General features: G+C 36.0%; 1 protein-coding gene across 2 annotated transcripts in view; it reads right to left on the reverse strand.

Annotated features, from left to right (window-relative positions):
- Window positions 1-20617, reverse strand: part of slc38a3b (solute carrier family 38 member 3b) — an 88251-nt gene that overhangs the window by 37814 nt on the left and 29820 nt on the right. Inside the window, exons 2-6 of one of the 2 annotated variants that reach the window (XM_056460562.1) lie at window positions 20165-20328; window positions 14855-14875; window positions 14658-14739; window positions 12427-12542; window positions 1687-1760 (exon numbers count right to left, since the gene is read on the reverse strand). In XM_056460562.1, the coding sequence (XP_056316537.1) occupies window positions 1687-1760; window positions 12427-12542; window positions 14658-14739; window positions 14855-14875; window positions 20165-20268 (397 nt within the window). In that variant the 5' untranslated portion in view covers window positions 20269-20328. The remainder of the gene's footprint in view (window positions 1-1686; window positions 1761-12426; window positions 12543-14657; window positions 14740-14854; window positions 14876-20164; window positions 20329-20617) is intronic. The other variant, XM_056460563.1, reaches the window with a different exon arrangement.

Consider the following 20617-nt stretch of genomic DNA (forward strand, 5'->3'; position numbering starts at 1 on the left):
AGAAAGAAAAGAGAAGAAAAGAGAAAAAGAAAGAAAGAAAGAAGAAAGAAAGAAAGATAAGAAAAGAAAAGAAAGAAAGAAAGAAAGAAAGAAAGAAAAGAAAAAGAAAGAAGAAAGAAAGAAAGAAAGAAAGAAAGAAAGAAAGAAAGAAAGAAAGAAAGAAAGAAAGAAAGGAAGGAAGGAAGGAAGGAAGGAAGGAATGAACGAATGATGGATGGATGGATGGAAGGAAGGAAACAAACAAATGAATGAAGAATGGATGGAAGGAAGGAAGGAAGGAAACAAACAAATGAATGAAGGATGGATGGAAGGAAGGAAGGAACGATGGATGGAAGGAAGGAAGAAAGGAACAAAGGAAGAAACGAGGGAAGGAATGAAGGAACGATGGACGGATGGAAGGAAGAAAGGAAACAAATGAATGAACGAAGGATGGATGGATGGAAGGAAGGAAGGAAGGAAGGAAGGAAGGAAGGAAGGAAGGAACCAACGAAGGATGGATGGGTGGGTAGATGGGTGGTGGATGGATGGATGGATGGATGGATGGATGGATGGATGAAGTATTGGACAAACTGATGGATGGATGGATGAAGTATTGGACAAACTGATGGATGGATGGATGGATGGATGGATGAAGTATTGGATAAACTGATGGATGGATGGATGGATGAAGTATTGGACAAACTGATGGATGGATGGATGGATGGATGGGTGGATGGATGGATGGATGCAAGCAAGCAAGGAAGGAACGACCGAATGAGCGAACAAAGGATGGATGGATGGATGGATGGATGGATGGATGGAAGGAAGGAAGGAAGGAAGGAAGAAAGGAAGAAAGTAAGAAAGGAAGAAAAGAAGGAAGGTATGAACGAACAAACGACATTGAACAAACTGATGGATGGATGGATGGATGGATGGATGGATGGATGAAGTATTGGATAAACTGATGGATGGATGGATGGATGAAGTATTGGACAAACTGATGGATGGATGGATGGATGGATGGGTGGATGGATGGATGGATGCAAGCAAGCAAGGAAGGAACGACCGAATGAGCGAACAAAGGATGGATGGATGGATGGATGGATGGATGGATGGATGGATGGATGGAAGGAAGGAAGGAAGGAAGAAAGGAAGAAAGTAAGAAAGGAAGAAAAGAAGGAAGGTATGAACGAACAAACGACATTGAACAAACTGATGGATGGATGGATGGATGGATGGATGGATGGATGGATGGATGGATGGATAGATGAAGTATTGGATAAACTGATGGATGGATTGATGGATGAAGTATTGGACAAACTGATGGATGGATGGGTGGATGGATGGATGGATGCAAGCAAGCAAGGAAGGAACGACCGAATGAGCGAACAAAGGATGGATGGATGGATGGATGGATGGATGTAAGGAAGGAAGGAAGGAAGGAAGAAAGGAAGAAAGTAAGAAAGGAAGAAAAGAAGGAAGGAATGAACGAACAAACGACATTGAACAAACTGATGGATGGATGGACGAAGGATTTTATTGTCATTGCACAGAGGAAAATGAAATTTTTATTTTCTCTCAGTACATAAAATGGATGTGTGCAAAAAAGCACCAATACGCCACTAGTTAACAGTGAGAATTTGTACTTAAATTAAAGTGTTGCCAGAAAATATAATGTGTTGATGGTGAGAATGTGTCTCAGCTTACCCACAACACCAGAGGACTTGAGCAGGAGGTGAATGGAGTAACAGGACAGACCTGCTACAGCCGTCAAGAGGAACCTGAGGACAAAACACAGCCATCAGAATCACTTCACATCTGATTAACTCTTAAACTATGCTCTCTCCAGAAGATCTTGAAGGAGAAACATTACAGTTCCTCCACTGCAGATTAATGTACTTGCGGCAAAGACAAAAAGCAAATTTCCAGCATCAAAACATTTGGTTTAATTAATTGTTTTCTGATGTCTATGATATTTTCTTTTAAAGAATAGACCAATTAAGTTTCAGTTTAACAATAATTTATACAGCAATCTAGAATTTAGAGCAGGGGTGTTCAAACTCACTCCCGGAGGGCCGGTGTTCTAGTTTAGTTCCAACTTCCTTCAACACACCTACCTGGGACTTTCTAGTATACCTGGAAAGAGCTTGATTAGCTCGTTCAAGCGTGTTTAATTGGCATTGGAACTAAAATACGCAGGACTGAGGTTGGTCATTTGATAACATATTTAAATATCTTTTTTAGTGATCACAGTGGAGCCCCAAAGCACTCTCTCAAATGGATTAGTTATTTTAAATCTTTATACTTTGTCACTATCCTTTAAATCACAAAGTTTCACCCATTTGTCAGCAAGTCGTCTATGAGACTTCAAGCTATAGGGAAATTTATTATGATCACTTATTAGTTTAGATATTTTAATACGTTCTGTTCTGCTAATATGCTTATAGTTTACATTTTTAAATCAATATATCTGTTATACTGAATGAATTAAATGTTATTTCACTTATATCCTTACATGTTATTTTCCCAAATGTTATTAGAAAATTTGAAGAAGACACTTAAAGTGATAGTTCACCCGAAAGTGAAAATTCGGTCATCATTTATTCATTCATTCATTTTCTTTTCGGCTTAGTCCCTTTATTAATCAGGGCTCGCTACAGCGGAATGAACCACCAACGTATCCAGCATTTGTTTTACGCAGCAAATGCCCTTCCAGCCACAATCCATCACTGGGAAACACCTATACACTCTCATTCACACACTACGGACAATTTAGCGTACCTAATTCACCTATAGCGCACGTCTTTGGACTGTGGGGGAAACCGGAGCACCCCGAGGAAACCCACGCCAACACGGGGAGAACAAACTCCACACAGAAACTCCAACTGACCCAGACGATGCTCGAACCAGTCACCTTCTTGCTGTGAGGCAACAGCACTACCTATTGCCGCACTGCGTCGCCCACAATTCTATAATATATACAGTATAATTTACTTTACTATAGTACTTCTGTGTTATTTGACACAGTTTGTAACTTCATAACTAACTCCAAAGACTAAAGACTCAATCTCTTAGAATTAATAAAAGGTTGGCGTTTCTGTGTGGAGTTTGCATGCTCTCCCTGCGTTTGCGGGGGTTTCCTCCGGGTGCTCCGGTTTACCCCACAGTCCAAAGACATGCGGTACAGGTGAATCGGGTAGGCTAAATTGTCCGTGGAGTGTATGAGTGTGAGTAAGTGTGTATGGATGTTTCCCAGAGATGGGTTGCAACTGAAAGGGCATCCGTATGGAGAGAGATTAGACTCAATAATAATTCACGCAAAAGACACGATGTACACATGCGTAGCCAAATTCACGTACGTAAAATATTTATTTATACTTACAAAAACAATTGACATGCACAAAATAAAAATACATTTTCATAAAATACGTTTCACAAATGCAAAACACCATTTGCAAATATATAAGAGTGTACAAAAAGTTTTGAATGTTTAAAATTCACGAGTTCATCCTGAATGAGAATGTGCAAATCCTCTCTCACGTACGACTCACCCTGAATACGAGTGTGTGCATTTTTGAGACTTTCCTGCCAGAAACAGGCAACTCGTACCTCTCAGCCAATCAGATAAGAGCTGTACTCGATGTCAACCACTCTGCGCTCCTTTTGCGCAGTCTGTTCCTCTAACCAACATGTAAGCTCGCATCTTATTGGCTACAGGGCACGAGTGACTCACGTGGGAGGTGTGTGCTGACAGGAAAGTCTCAAAAATGCACACACTCGTATTCAGGGTGAGTCGTACGTGAGAGAGGATTTGCACATTCTCATTCAGGATGAACTCGTGAATTTTAAACATTCAAAACTTTTTGTACACTCTTATATATTTGCAAATGGTGTTTTGCATTTGTGAAACGTATTTTATGAAAATGTATTTTTATTTTGTGCATGTCAATTGTTTTTGTAAGTATAAATAAATATTTTACGTACGTGAATTTGGCTACGCATGTGTACATCGTGTCTTTTGCGTGAATTATTATTGAGTCTAATCTCTCTCCATACATCCGCTGCATAAAACATGTGCTGGATAAGTTGGCGGTTCATTCCTCTGTGGCGACCCTGGATTAATAAAGGGACTAAGCCGAAAAGAAAATGAATGAATATTATAGAATTGACAGCTGCATGAACGCTACATTATATTGTAGTACTGACTTTACTAAAGCTGTAATATTTTGTGTAGAATACTTTAGTTTTTATTTATTCATTCATTCATTCATTTTCTAAAGCATTTTGGCTTTACTGTAAAATATAATGATGATGGAAGATGTTGTAGTAGGTTATTTGGGATGTGGTGTGTTTACCTTACACTCTCAGAAATAAAGGTACAGCTGTCACTGGGGCAGTGCCTTTTCAAAAGATACATATTTATACCCAAAGAGTCCACAGTGGTACCTCGAAGGTGCATATTAGTGCCCAAATGTACCTAAAAAGTACCTTTGAGGTACCATTATGGACGCTTCAGGTACACATATGTACCTTTTGAAAAGGTATTGCCCCAGTGACAGCTCCTGTGCATTTATTTCTGAGTGTATGTTATTAAAGGTGTTTTTTGTCACTACTTGTTTAGCCTGCATTAATGCATTCATATGCATGATGCATCTAGCAATGAAACATGAAGTTTTATGAGTGAATCACTGAATCATTTATTGAAAATGAGACGAAAATAAAAATAGGTTGTACCAATTATAAGGCTAGATTTCTACATTTAGCATAATTACCTACAGTAGGAGTTACAGTGAAGTTTTCACAGTACTGAATATTTTTATTTATTTATTTTTTTTGGCTTTTATTTTAACAAAACAAAACAGAACAGAACAATGACCACAGTTTACAACCAACACATTTCTCAACATCACAGCACATAATAAACATAAAAAAGGAGAAAAATACAAAGTAATAATGATAATAGAAGAATACATAAATTAACCAAGGTTCATGGTGATCTAAGGTTTTGCAAAAATGTACCTGAAATCCTGGGACCTACATATTCAAGGAAAGGAGTCCAGATCTGATAAAAAGTGTCACTTTTTCCCTTTGACCAGTGGGTAAAATATTCCAATGACATAAGATCAAATATTACCTTATGCCATTCTGATACTGTTGGTGGTTTATCAGATATCCATTTAAGAAAAATACACTTACGGGCAGCATAGGTAAGAAAGTTAAACAACTTCCTGTTTCTTGCACTTTTCAAATTATTATCAGTAAGACCAAACAAAAAATGAAGCGAATCGAAGTTACATCTTGTATTAAATATAAGACTTAATCTCCTACAAATCTGCACCCAATAGCCTTTGATATATAGTACTGAATATTTTACTATTTATTTTTATTCAGCTGATTATTTCTCCATTTTATTTGTAATAAAATTACAGCTTTCTCTGAACTCTTACAGAGTTCTGTTTGTTAAAACCAAAAGTGTCTTGCAGTGCTGTTTTTGTAATAAATGGAAAGCAAATTACATTTGTCTCTTCCCCTTTTTGGCTGATCCGAAAAGTGGCCCGATCCGTGACACAAAAACCCTAATGTGATCTGAGCTGTGAGATCTGTGATCTGTTACACCACTACTAATCAGATACAAAATCCTAAACAGGACGTCTCATTCTTGACCCTCTACTTTTGACTTACCATACTGACATTTAACTGACCTTTAATCTGAAATGGTTTTGGCTCTCTCAGTTATAGTTCTTATTATATAAATATATTATACATATATTTATGATTACAAACGTATAAATAAATACAAAAATATATATTATAGCTAGTATTTAAAGTAAAATGCATTCACGACCGTTCAGTGTATAGTGTACAGTGTTATACTTTTTCCCTTCTATATTAGTGTTGTTGTGTAAGATTTACTGCTGAATGAATCTTGGGAAAACGCCAGTGTTTGTGTTGGAAGCTAAAAAGTACGTCTGCTGATAAGCTATTCTTTGAAACCCAGTGATCAAACAAACCAGTAGCCAATATTAACCAATTCATCTTTTATCTATAATGTAATGGAAATCCTGTGCTCGCCAACTGTAAAGAAAGGCTAAACTGTATCACAAATATCTTGCAAAGTCATTATTGTTCTTTCACGAAAGCTCTGCATTATCACAATGTGTTTTCATCAAAACATTTAAAACTAAACACAGTGTGAACATTTCGAGCTTATCTGCACTTTTAAACACATTTGTCCTTTTCCAGCATGGTATTATTAAGCAATGTCAGCAATCTAGGCTCATATTCACAAAACGTTTTACCATAGTTTTCCTAAATATCTGTACAAGTTTAGCCTGCTTTCTCTAGATAAGGATAATGGATTGTTCACCCAAATATTTAAATTACCTTATCATTTACTCCCCCTCATGTGGATTTAAATCAAGTTTCTTAAATTATTTATGAGTTGGTTTATTGCTTTATTAACCTGGCCACCGGTATGAAAAACAAATACTATGGGAGTCAATGGTTATCAGTTTCTAGCATACTTCAAAATATCTTCTTTTGTGTTTAACAGAAGAAAAATACTTGGGTTTGTGGTGATATTAGGTGATAACATAATTTTCAGTTTTAGGTGAACTGTCCCCGCAGGAGGCAGACGGTGCCTGAAATCAGTGTATTTCAGGTCCATTTGGATGATAAGTACCTGCAAAGTGGCAGTTAATTGACAACACACAGAGACAAGCTCTGGAACGACTGTATTCAAATGAGATGGATCGTCATACACTTCAGAAGCTGCCTTTAGCATGTAAAATAAGTATTGCCCACAGGAAGTAAATTCAGTGTTTACATGTTGAATACAATGCATCTACAGTAAAGACGCAGGAATCTGCATTGATTTTAAATTATTTTTAAAAAATGCTATATTGTCACAGTTCTAGAAAAGAAAAGAAAGAAAGAGCTTTATTGCCAGGTATGTTCACACATACAAGGAATTTTTTTGGTGACAGAGCTTCTACAGTACAACAGCATTACAGAGACAGGACAAAAAACAGATTATAAATATATAAAAAAAATGCTTCCTTAGACAGTATACATTTTATTTACGTGCTGTTTTCATTAACTAACTAAAATTCTGGTCTAAAACTGATATTTATGTAAGCAGCTGACACAAAAACTGAAGGCAAAAAGTATATTATATTATATTATATTATATTATATTATATTATATTATATTATATTATATTATATTATATTATATTATATTAAATTATATTACACTATATTATATATATATTTATATACATATATATATATATATATATATATATATATATATATATATATATATATATATATATATATATATATATATATATATATATATATATATATGTGTGTGTATATATAAAACAAATAAATAAATATATATTTATAAATATATAAATGTATGTATTTATACATAAATATACATTAAAATACATTCTTGGATAACTGTATCAATTTTAAATATAATTTAAAATATTTTTTCTTACTTTTCATTCATTTTTATTTATCTTTTATCTAATGAGACGTGGAATAAATTGGCTTTAACGGTAAACGCGATGCTATTATTTAGAAGCTATTATTTTTATTCATTTATATCCACATTTATTGAATAAAATAGATGCTGAACAGTCAAAATGTGCCATCGGGGAAGCAATAATTAAAATTCAATGATTTTGGTCCCTCAAAACTACTTCTGCAAACAAAACAATGATAATTTAGCTGAAAATTTACTGCATATCCAAAGGGAAGTCCAAGGTCAAAACTATGACTATAAAAAGTCATGCAGAACAACATTATTACTGTTTTCAGCTAAACTTAAGTGAACTTCTAACATTATTACAAATATTTCATCACTATTAAAACATTCTTTATATACAGTATAAAAACCACACAAAAGTGATCCTGACAAAAAAATGGTCTAATAATAGTTAAACTGGACTCCATAATTTAAATAATATCTTCAGAAAAAATCTTTTTTGAAAGAAATAAAACATTTCCCCTCACATTTATTTCTAGAATTGTTCTTCTTGTCTATTTGTTTTGATGTAATCCATGTAGATGCATGCTTTATAAGAGGGTCACAAACGTTTTCTAAATTTAAAGTAACTTCCTAATAATCTGCTTACAACCAACAAAATTAATGATTTTTACAAGTAAACTGAGTATATTTTAGTTCCATACTTTAATATACTTTTTTGGATAATTGTATTCATTTTACAATTGTAGTATTTCTTATTTATTAATTGATCTTTTTGTTTATCTTTTTCAAACCATGTAATAAGATATGGACTAAACTGGCTTTCCAGGTAAATGCACTTAAAATATTTATTCTTTGACTACAAAAAGTCTTGCAGAACTTTAATGAATGTTTTTATCCACTCTCAGAAAAAAGGTACACGGTGGTACAAATAATGTTCCTTAAAGTTATACATTATATGGTACAGAAAAGACCTCTTATGATACTGTTCTGTACCATAAAAGGTTAATTGAAATAAAGGTGTGCAATTGTTCTCATAAAAAAGGTACATAAGTGTCAGACAACTCCTCCTTTATTACAATATCTATGAAAATAAATATGACTGGAAATGCAAAGTGATTTATGAATAATTTCCATATAAAACATGGGTCCTCATTTAAAAGCATATAATACACTAATTATTAACTTCTATAATACAAAACAACTGGTAAAACAAAACTATAGGCATTGTAGACTAAACATTTCAGGCATTTTAATGAACATTTGCTAAGCATTTTCTGATAAATACAGTTTCATTATTGATATCTGCACCTTTTGGCTTTTGCTTTTCACTACACACATGAGCTGGCAAAAGTCCTGCATATGCAAAGTGTTCATGCAGACATTTTAGTATTGTAAAACTAATCAAACATTGTGAATATCTCATTACAATACTATTGCAGAATTCTATTTCTATTTTAAAATTAAGTAAATTAAATGAACTTTTAAGTGATTACAAAGGTATTGTGTGAGAATTGGAGAAATAAAGTTTTATATTGTAGATGGGAGAATGTGTTTCTGTAACATGTTTATGAAAAGTGTTGTGAAATGTTCAGCAAAAAGTAGATTTTTTAATTTATGTTAAAGTATTTTTTATTCTTTATTGTAAATGGAAAAGCTGCATTTACACACAAATAAACTTTTATAAAACATTGTTTAATAAATGTATTTGATGTTTTATATTTACTGAAAATAAATTTGGGATATACAGTAGTAAAATGCCTTTAAATAGTTCTTGAAGGAACACATTTTACACATTTAAGGTAAAAAAGTGTCTTGTCACTCTAGTGGTACCTTCATGGATCAGATTTGTACATTTAATGAAGGTACAATATCGTATCTGGAGGTTTTTTTAAAACCAAGGGTACATTTTGTTTTCCCATGGTAAAAATCGTGTCCTTAAAAGGTACAAACTTTGCCTTAAGGTACGATTCTGTTCCATAAAAAGGTACTGCCCCAGTGACAAGGGTTTGTACCTTCTTTGGTACAACATTGTATAAAGTATAAACACCATGCAAAGGTGAACCTCCCAAAACTTTATTAATCAGGGGTCGCCACAGCAGAATGAATCGCCAACTTATCCAGCATATGTTTTATGCAGCAGATGCTCTACCAGCTGCAACCCATCACTGGGAAACACACATTCTCATTCCCACACATACACTACAGACATTTTAGCTTACCCAATTCACCTATATCACGTCTTTGGACTTGTGGGGGAAACCACAGCACCCGGAGGAAACCCACCGGAACGCAGGGAGAACATGCAAACTCCAAATCGCATCGCCTTTCTTGCACATTATATTATTGTTTCCAGAGTGTGCTGGATATATATCTTGTCCAGTTTTTTGTCCATGTGATTCACTACATCACATATAAACACATGCTTGGTAAGAGGGCATGTTAGCAAAAGTTTTAAAAACTCATTCATTCATTTTCCTTCAGCTTAGTCCTTTTTATATATATCAGGGGTCGCCACAGCTGAATAAACTGCCAGCTTATCCAATATATGTTTTACACAGCAGATGTCCTTCCAGCTGCAACCCAGTACTGGCAAACACCCATACACGCTCATTAACATACACCACGGCCAATTCCTCTATAGCACATGTCTTTGGACTGTGGGGGAACCCGGGTCACCCGGAAGAAAACCCACACCAACACAGGGAGAACATGCAAACTCCAAATGCCAACTAACCCAGCTGGGACTCGAACCAGTGACCTTCTTGCTGTGAGGTGACAGTGCTAACCACTGAGCCATCATGTCACCCAGTTTCATAAACTTTACAAAGTTAAAGTAACTTCCTAATAAATCTGCTAAAATAATCTGCTTACAACCAACAAAATGAAGGCATTTTTAACACAAGGCCTGCTTAAACTGCTTCATAACAGGCATGCGTGAGGTCTTCACCACCATGAGGTAGATGAATTTACTGTTTTATACCTGGAAATAAGACTATGTTTGGAGGAATTGGTCTTGGCCTGTGAGGTAATGTGATCGGCAGGATTCAGTTGCCTGTAACCTGACTGGATCTGGGGAACTAGACGTCTCTCCTTGCTAGTCAAACCAAGACGACCCGCCAGAAGAAACCAAATATGACAGCTATATTAGATTTAGGGGGGGGGGGGGCAGAGGGATGTTAAAGGGGCGTGACCAGATCAGGTCATGGCCTTTAAGGGGCCTTGGAGAAACATAAGGGGAGGAGCTTACTAGTGGAAATTTTTAAGAAGGAAGGGAATAAAGATTAAATGGGGGACACACATGTGCTCACTTTCCTCCTTTACTCTTTGGAAAACTACTAATAAGAACTGCTCGCCAGAATATACACTGCAAAAAAAATATCTGTTAATCAACAGTTTCAAGTGTTTTCTGTTAATTTACAGTTGTGAATTGCATTATGGGATGTTGATCTCTGCTCTGTTGACTTTTGATGTTGAAAATGCAACTCTACAGTTTAACAAAGGGACTTTTATTGACATTTTAATAGTTTAAAATAATATAATATACAAAAGAAATAAGTCTATAAAATGACACAAAATGTACTGGCGGTTTATTACAAGGTTTTGTTTAGGAATAAACAACATCAACCTAGATTATATATTTCCTTAAATTATTAAAAATGCTATTAAGAGTCTCTTTTTTTGAACTTTTTAAGGTTAGATGTTGGAAGAAAGATCAAGATCCCATAATGCAATTCAAAAGCATATATAAACAGGGGGAAACAAAAACATGAACCACAAAATACTGAAAACTGATAATTTACTCATATATTTTACAGGGTAGTATTCTTGTTGCTTTACAGCTTTTAGTGGAAGTCAACATTTTTAATTTAAATAAATATTTGATAAAATAAAATGTGAGTACAATTGTTTATTTTATAATTAGCATAATAATAATAATAATAATAATAATAATAATAATAATAATAATAATAATAATAATAATAATAATAATCATAATAATCATAATAATCATAATAATACAGATTTAAAATATATTTTAAAAATATTCAAGTTTGAGCAATTTTGTAGTTCACTGTCATTTTTATCATGTTTTTGTATTATGTCTATACAGCTTTTAGTACTTTTTTATTTTAGATTGAAGTATCCACTGTATTATATCGCGTATTCCACTCTTTTCTGATCTTTCTGATCTTTTCTGAACTACACACTATCTTACTTAATTGTTTTGGACTATTGTCACTTTTGTTTTGAATACTCTGGTTTGTATATTTATTAACAGTTGGAGTCAGATTTATTAGCCCCCCTGTTTATTGTTTTCCCCAACTACTGTTTATCGGAGATTATAAGTAGACTGTTAGGTTGGGGTTAGTGTAAGTTGACATGTACTTACAAAGTTTCTTATAGTCAGTTAAATGTCTGTTTAGCAGCAGTATCAGCAGATATTAAGCAGACAGTCTGATAATACTCAAATGGACCATCAATATAAAGTGTTACCCTTTTTTGCAGTGCTTTAAAACTCCTGAAACATGAGCTAAAGTTTTTTTTTTTTTAGTAAATAGGCCAAACAATGGTTTGCTTGTCATTTAACACAATGCAATGGGTGGGCCTTTTCCATAGAAAGTCCTTTCTGACCCATATTCATCAGCACTAACAGCCTCCAAAAGGGAACACTCAATTATTCAAGAGCATGTCTGGAAAAATAACATATGGAAAACAAAGCTTTAATTACCATGGCAATTAGACCGCCAATGGGTTGCCAAATGCTTGACATTCAGGTAAAGTGGAAAAAAGAGAAGGCTGAATCACTGAGGGCTGAAGGTGACAGATTCATTTGCATGACTATGAGATGATTCAATGATGCTTCACATCACACAAGCACACAACAACCAGTTACATTCCCTGTCAATCAGTCGTTAAAAAGATAATGAGGGGTTTTGACTTACAAAAACAGCAATATGCCAGTATTGGCCATAGCGTAGGCCAATCCCAGAATCCCACTGCCCATAATGGCATTGCCCAAATTGAAGACCGACATGCCAAAAGAAGTCTTCCCATCAAACTGAGAGAGAAAAATCAGATTGGTGTCAACAAACATGTACAGTTGAAGTCAGAATTATTGTACATTCATTCCCTCAATTTCTTTCCCAGATTTTCTCAACACATTTCTAAACATAATAGTTTAATAACTCATTTCTAATAACGGATTTATTTTATCTTTGCTATGATGACAGTAAATAATATTTGACTAGATATTTTTCCAAGACACTTCTATACAGCTTAAAGTGACATTTAAAGGCTTAACTAGGTTAATTAGATTAACTAGGCAGGTTAGGGTAATTAGGCAAGTCATTGTATAATGATGGTTTGTTCTGTAGACCAGTGTTTCCCAACCCTGTTCCTGGAGGCAACTAACAGTTCATGTTTTGGATGTCTCCCTCATCTGACCCATTAACTTCAGGTTTTGGAGTCTCTTCTAATGTTCTGATGAGTTGTTTCAGGTGTGTTTGATTAGGGAGAGGATGAAAATGTGTATTGTTGGCGTGCCTTCAGGAACAGGGCTGGGAAACTCTGTATTAGAAGAGACTCCAAAATCTGAAGTTAATGGGTCAGATGAGGGAGACATCCAAAACATGAACTGTTGGTGTGCCTCCAGGAACAGGGTTGGGAAACACTGCTGTAGACAATCGGAAAAAAATATTGCTTCAGTGGCCGATCGCACCGAACACGCTTTTTGCGTTGAGAGGCGCATCTTTTGACCGATTTAGGAGCCGATCAAACCGAACGCACTTTACTGTTCTAAAAACGCAAGGCACCACTCTTTGTTAACAAGAAAAAAAGCAGTGCGGTGTGCTTTTTATGTCGCTAGACAACGACTGAATCAGCTGCATATTGTGTGCTTGAGTGTTGCTCTTGATATCGTTATAATTTTAATATTTAATAATATTGTGATATTCAATATTATTGAAGTCATACAGTACTGGATAACTCAAAACAGCAACTAGTCTCTCCTCAATCTTCAAAAGTCTCCATAGTCGTCTTATCAACACAAACACTGCTGCCGTCTCACCGGAAACCCCACCTCTGCTTTCACTTGATTGGAGAATAAAAAAAGACGCAAGCGACGTAACGCGAGGTACGCAGATTGCCCATTAGTGGATTATTTGGGGTGATCGGCCCCTAAAGAAGCTAATAATATTGCTAATTTATTTATTTTTTTTTTTTTTTACAGTGAAGTAATGTTGTTTTACAGCTTTAAAAGGTTAAGTAGAAGTCAACATTTTTTATTTAAATAAAAATTTGGTAAAATTAAATATGAGGGAAATTGTTTATTTTATAAATAACATAATAATAACAATATAAAATAATATATTTTTTTTTAATTATTGATTTAAAATATATATTTTTTTAAATATTTAAGTTTGAGCAATTTTGTTGTTCATTGTCATTTTTATCATTTGTGTAATATATGTCTATATACATTTTAGAACTTTGTTATTTTAGTTTTAATGTAGACTAAACATTTCAGAATTAAATAGAAATATTTCCTTGGCAACTTGCTGAAATAAAGAAAATACATATTTAATTAAGTTTTTTTTGTAATCTTATAGTTGAGTTAACAACAAAGACACTAACTTGACAACACAAACACTGCTGTCACATCAGTGGAAACCCCACCTTCGCATTTAATTGATTGGAAAGTGAAAAAGATGCAAGTGACGTAATCCATTTGAAAAAAGTCAACTCCGAGCGGAAAAAGTGTGAGCACACAACGGCAAAAACGCGAGGCACAGCAGGCGGTTAAAAAAGCTCAAGGCGTGCAGGGCGCATAAGAAGCACGCAAAACACTTCTGGCCATTAGTAAATCATTGAAAAGATGAGCCCCTCAATGCAAAAAGAGCGTTTGATGTCATCGGCCCCTACGGAGGCTAGTAATATTGACCTTAAAAAGGTTTTAAAAAATTGAAAAGCTTATATTCCGTCCAAAACAAAACAAAAGACTTTCTCCAGAAGAAAAAATATTATAGGAAATACTGTGAAAAATTCCTTCCCCTGTGAAACATCATTTGTGAAATATTCACAGGAGGGTGAATAATTTTAACTTCAACTGTATATCATTTCATTTCGGTGTTCATATTTCATTATTTACTTCTGTTACTTATAACGTTACACTTACATCTGTGAAACGTGGCTTCTTGCTCTCGCTGTTGGGCAGGAACTCAATGTTCTCCGCAAGAGTGCTGTCAGGATCTTCAAATCTGTTGAACGGACGACAGCAGACATTTAATCGATAATGATCTCGCAAGTTGCCTTAATGAACTACTTCCAACTTCCTTAGTAAGTAACATCATTTTTGGGGGGTTATTGACATACCTGTCGTGATGGGTACCATTTCTGAGGGTTGACAGAGATTGAGGATCCATCACCGAGCAGGAAAAAGCAAGAAAAGAGGGCAAAACATGCACTTAGACAAGTGAACACACCATGCCAGATGATAAAAGTGATTTAAAAATGAAAGTTTGCATTGATAGACTTCAGAAGGGAAGCTCATGACACAAATGAAACGTTGTAATGGGTTGCAGTTCTGATGAAAGCAGAGAAAACACAACGATGATAAAACCAATGAAGCAAAACCACTGTTTAAAGTGGCCTCATTCTCCATGCAGAAAGCAAACACTTTCATTTAGAAATGCACACATGCACTTGATTTCACCAGTGGTGTAAAGTAATGAATTACAAATACTCAAATTAAGCCCAATCCCAATTCTATTTTTGTACCCCTGCACCTTCCCCTTAAAACAGAGTGTGAATGGGAAGGGCTTAAAAGTTTTCCCCTAAGAAATGGGACAGCACTACAGCACTTGCACACTTCATAATATGTCATCGCGATCTCTTCATATGAGATTGATGATCGCGACTGCTGTAGTTATTCCAGTTGCGTTATTTTTTGGGATTTATCTTCAGCAAATCACTGAAGGCAACAATATCATGTTATCATGATGATATAACATGGCATTACGCTCGTAACTGTACTGAGCATTTACACCATGGTCATCTATGTTAACACACGAAAACAACACTAACATTATAGCAGTCACTGTAAACCAGACTTTTCTCACAGGGTATTCGAGTGTCGTTGAGTGTCAGAATGTTGTGGGACTGCTATACAGGAGTTATTACTATAGCTAGCAAAATTTAGCGGTTTTTATTTTAGCGATTTTTTTAAAGCATGACAGTAAAACACATACGCGGTTATGAATATATTAAAACATGTGCTTGTTTGTTGTAAAAATTGGTAATAATGACAAAAAAAAATACAAATTTGTGCCTCTCTTTACTTCCATGTGCAGCTATGTTGCCGTTGCAGCTGGTGTTACGTCCTTTCAGATGCTAATAGTAAACTAAGGCAGGGACGTCCGCTCAGGGAAGGCCATCATCCTCACCTGCCATCATGAGATGTATACTAATGATAAATTAAATATTTGTCCACCGATCTGTGCTATTTCTGTATGATTCAAATGACTTAAATCATTTTTATGATTAGCGTATTTCCTGTTTAATTACAGCCCGAGCTGTGCTTCACGTCAGATTGCGCAATCCCTTGCAAACTGGCTTGAGCCCACCCCTTTTGCTCACTCAGTGTATGCGACCAATTTAATGCTTTATTAAAATGTTTTTATACATTCTAGACATTTTTATTATATATATATATATATATATATATATATATATATATATATATATATATATATATATATATATATATATATATATATATATATATATATATATATATATGTCCTCACTTTCCATATAATAGGTAATGTACTTTACGTATATCTATCACTTATTTAGTGTTAGACTCTGACATAAAGCCGCACTGAAAAGACATGAGGTGTGGCAGGCAGTAGCTCTGCTGCACTGATGAGGGCACGCGTGAGCTCACGTTATTTCTGTTCAGTGGTTGCTCTTCTACGCAGTAAAGTTCAATAGGAGTCTGTTGTTTTATGTTTTGCACTGACTGACTGCAAAAAAAAATGCTTGTTATGATATATAAAACACAATTGGTTGCTTGTAAATCTGACTTTTGACTTTGAAAGAGTCAGTGCCTCACCAGCCACAAATCTAACTGCACGTCGCTGAACAAAGGGTATCTGACATAACATATAGTAGTTTAGTGTGTGCGTGACAAATGAATGGAGAAAGACACAACTAAAAACCAAATATCACTGCAATTATTTATTGCCCATACTTCCAGTGAAACCAGTGAAAATATACTGTACAGTGAAAGAAAAACATCTATTCGTACTCCTTGGTTTCGAGTGTGGTCCTGAAAAATCTCTGGCTGTTTCTCAATATGCGTTCTCCTGCGTTCTTTCATCCTCGTGTTCTGGTGTAACGTCATCATCAACTGCTAAAGTTCAGTTCCAAAACTCAAGACTGCAAGAACGGAAGAAGTGTGAAAGTTCCCGCATGTGTTCTTGATATCGAGGACGCCCAGATATCTAGATGTCTCAGAAGTCATTGTGACTGGAGGTGGGAGGCGCAGCATTTTCAATCATTCATTCATTCATTCATTCATTCATTCATTCATTTTCTTTTCGGCTTATATTAATCCGGGGCTGCCAAAGAGGAATATACCACCAACATATCCAGCACGTTTTTACGCAGCGGATGCCCTTCCAGCCGCAACCCATCTCTGGGAATCATCCATACACACTCGCACTCATACACTACAGATAATTTAGCCTACCCAATTCACCTGTACCACATGTCTTTGGACTGTTGGGGAAACAGGAGCACCAGGAGGAAACCCACGCGAACGCAGGGAGAACATGCAAACACAAAGAAATGCCAACTGACCCAGCCGAGGCTCGAACCAGCGACTTTCTTGCTGTGAGGCGACAGCACTACCTACTGCGCCACTGCGTTGCCCGGCGCAGCATTTTATATAGATATATTATTAAAGTTCAGAGATATAACCCATTTACTCCAGGAGTTTCTCTAAATGAAGCGGTGAAAGTAAACATTACCATGAAAATCTTAATTGAGGCATAAACACATTAAGGGTGTTTATTTGCTGAAATTTGTAATAAAATCAGTTTTATTTGTATTGTGCAGCATATATTTGTAAGGTTTTTATGCATAGTTTATATTGTGAAAAGGGGAAAACAATAAATTGTTGTATGAATGCTGCAATGTTTCAATAATTATCTATTAAAAGCGCGTGAAGGTCATGTGACCATCAGGAAGAACCAGTGAAGAAAGCAATATCTCAATTCTCAGACGAAGCGTTCTCTGTTCTCGTGGTCTCCCGAGTTTGATCTTCCGAGGTAACTTGGTAAGACCACTATCCATGAGATCGCAAGTCTGTACTCTGCAGTGTTTCAATGTTATCAATCCCTTTCCGTAAGCCTGGCATCTTCAAGCTAAAGAGAATTGGGACACCCTGAACCCTTCACGTACAAAACGAGGGATAGGGGTAAGAGAAAGGGCTAAGGGGTAGAATAGGGATTGGGCCTTACTGTAGTTTTTCTCACAAATTCTAAAACTTCAGTAAGTACATTAGGACGCCACAGTGGCTCAGTGGCTAACACTGTCGCCTCACAACAAGAAAGTCTGGACACAGCTGGGTCAGTTGGCATTTCTGTGTGGAGTTTGCATGCTCTCCCCGTGTTGGCGTGGGTTTCCTCCAGGTTTCTCCCACAGTCCAAACACATGCGCTATAGGTGAATTGGGTAAACAAACTTGGCCGTAGTGTATGTGTGAATGTGAGAGTGTTTAGTGCCAACTTTATTAATATGTGATGGAAAATTTTTATGATGAACAACATATTTTGTAAAATGTAGACAAATTCAGAACGTACCATCCTAGGACAAAGTCACACACATTGAAGCACTCCTGATCAGAGGAGTTAGAAAACCACAAGAAGATCTATTTCTTCTGCCAGAAATGTATCTTTCCTGGAGTTTGGCACAAATGTGAGCGTTTGGCCTAGTAGAATAACCAGTGCCGTGATTTCCATGCAACCAAATCACAGATACAAGAATTCCATCAGACTAAACAACCTCAAGACACTGACAATTATAAATGCAGCAAACATGTACAGTGTGGAAGCATTAATTAGTGTCCAAGAAGATGCTAAATCTTTACACGCTACAACTAACAGACTGTTTAGACTGCAGGATGAGAAGATGATTGCCTACTGTATGAACTGAAAACCCCAAATGGTCTTTAAAATAAATAAATGCACTACAGAATGTTACGTTTTCAATCACATGCTCAGATGGCATGTATTCTGTCAGTGAAGAATGAGCTTGGTTTGTGGAACAAATGCTGGACATTCGTAGATTGTCAACATTATTATTAACATAGTTACAGGGGTGACACGGCGGTGCAGTGAGTAGAACTGTCGCCTCACAGCAAGAAGGTCGCTGGTTTGAGCCCCAGCTGGATCAGCTGGCATTTCTGTGTGGAGTTTGCATGCTCTCCCTGTGTTGGCGTGGGTGCTCAAATCCAAAGACATGGGCTATAGATGAATTGAATAAGCTGAATTGGCCGTAGTGTATGTGTGTGAATGTGAGAGTGTATGGGTGTCTCCCGGTGCTGGGTTGCGGCTGGAAGGGCATCGGCTGCGTAAAACATATGCTGGATAAGTTGGCGGCTCATTCGGCTGTGGTGACCCCTGATTAACAAAGGGACTAAGCCGAAAGGAAAATGAATAAAAGAACAGTGGTTAGCACTGTCGCCTCACAGCAAGAAGGTTGCTGGTTCAAGTCCCAGCTGGGCCAGTTGGCGTTTCTGTATGGTGTTTGCATGTTCTCCCCGTGTTGGCGTGGGCTTCCCTCGGGTGCTCTGGTTTCCCCCACAGTCCAAAGATATGTTGTACAGGTGAACGGAGTAAACAAAATTGGCCATAGTATGACTGTGCCACTGAGCCGTCCTAATGAACCTACTGAAGTATTAGAATTTGTGAGAAAAACTACAATAAGGCCCAATCCCAATTCTACCCCTTAGCACTTTCTCTTACCCCTATCCCTCGTTTTGCACGAGAAGGGTTCAGTAATACAAAATTGTATGACTGTGTATGGGTGTTTCTTAATACTGGGTTGTGGCTGGAAGGGCATCCACTGTGCAAAACATATGCTGGAATAGTTGGCGGTTCTTTCCGCTGTGGCGACCTCTGATAAATAAGAGACTACGCTGAAGGAAAATGAATAAATGAATATACTCACAGCTAGCTTTTTGATGCTTTTGGTTCATTTTTGGGTTATACAGATTTCACTCTGCATGTAAACACATCCACCAGACTTCTGTCGGGTTATTCTATTATATATTATATACATATTAATGTAATGCGTTCTCACATTTAATTAATCTCACATTTTAAAATATAGTACACGAATGGCAAACAATTTAATTTAAACTTAGAAGCACACAAGAAAATACAACCATTTTTAATTTGCAGGGCATATGGTGGAATCATTTTCACAGTGACTTACTACTCTTGTGTACATTTAGAAGGGGTCATTTTTACTCATACTTTACTAATAAAAATCATATCTTTTACTTGAGTATGATTTTTCAGTACTCTTTCCACCACTGGATCTTACAGATGCATGGCACTGAAAACCACTGATTGCAGATGAAACCGAATCATTACAGTGATGCAAAAGTGCTTACTGTTCTTCCTCCATCATGGTCTTCATCGGCACACACATTTCCTCCCCCAGGTCATGGCCTTTCCCATTGGGTAGGATACTCATTTCTGATCTGGCAGGTTCCATGGTGGAAGCAGTCGATATCCCACAGTTCTTTCTTTGTGCCAGTTGTCCAACACCCAGTTGCTGACAAAAATAAAGTATTTAAAAATTAAATGGCATGAATATTAACTAGAATCACAAAAGATGATACTACACATATTTAAAAACAAAGGACAGTAAACGAAGAGACTTTTATTAATTTTTAGCGAAAAAGGGAGTTAAAGCCCCTGTCACGAAAACAAATTCCTCGTATGTGTAAACATACCTGGCAATAAAGCTCTTTCTGATTCTGATTCTGATTAAAGGGTTATTTCATATAATTCTATATATATATATATTTTCCCCTTTACCTTATTGTTTATTTATTTCTATT

This window comes from Danio aesculapii, chromosome 6 (genome assembly GCF_903798145.1).
Source record: "Danio aesculapii chromosome 6, fDanAes4.1, whole genome shotgun sequence".
NCBI classification, from domain to species: Eukaryota; Metazoa; Chordata; class Actinopteri; order Cypriniformes; family Danionidae; genus Danio; species Danio aesculapii.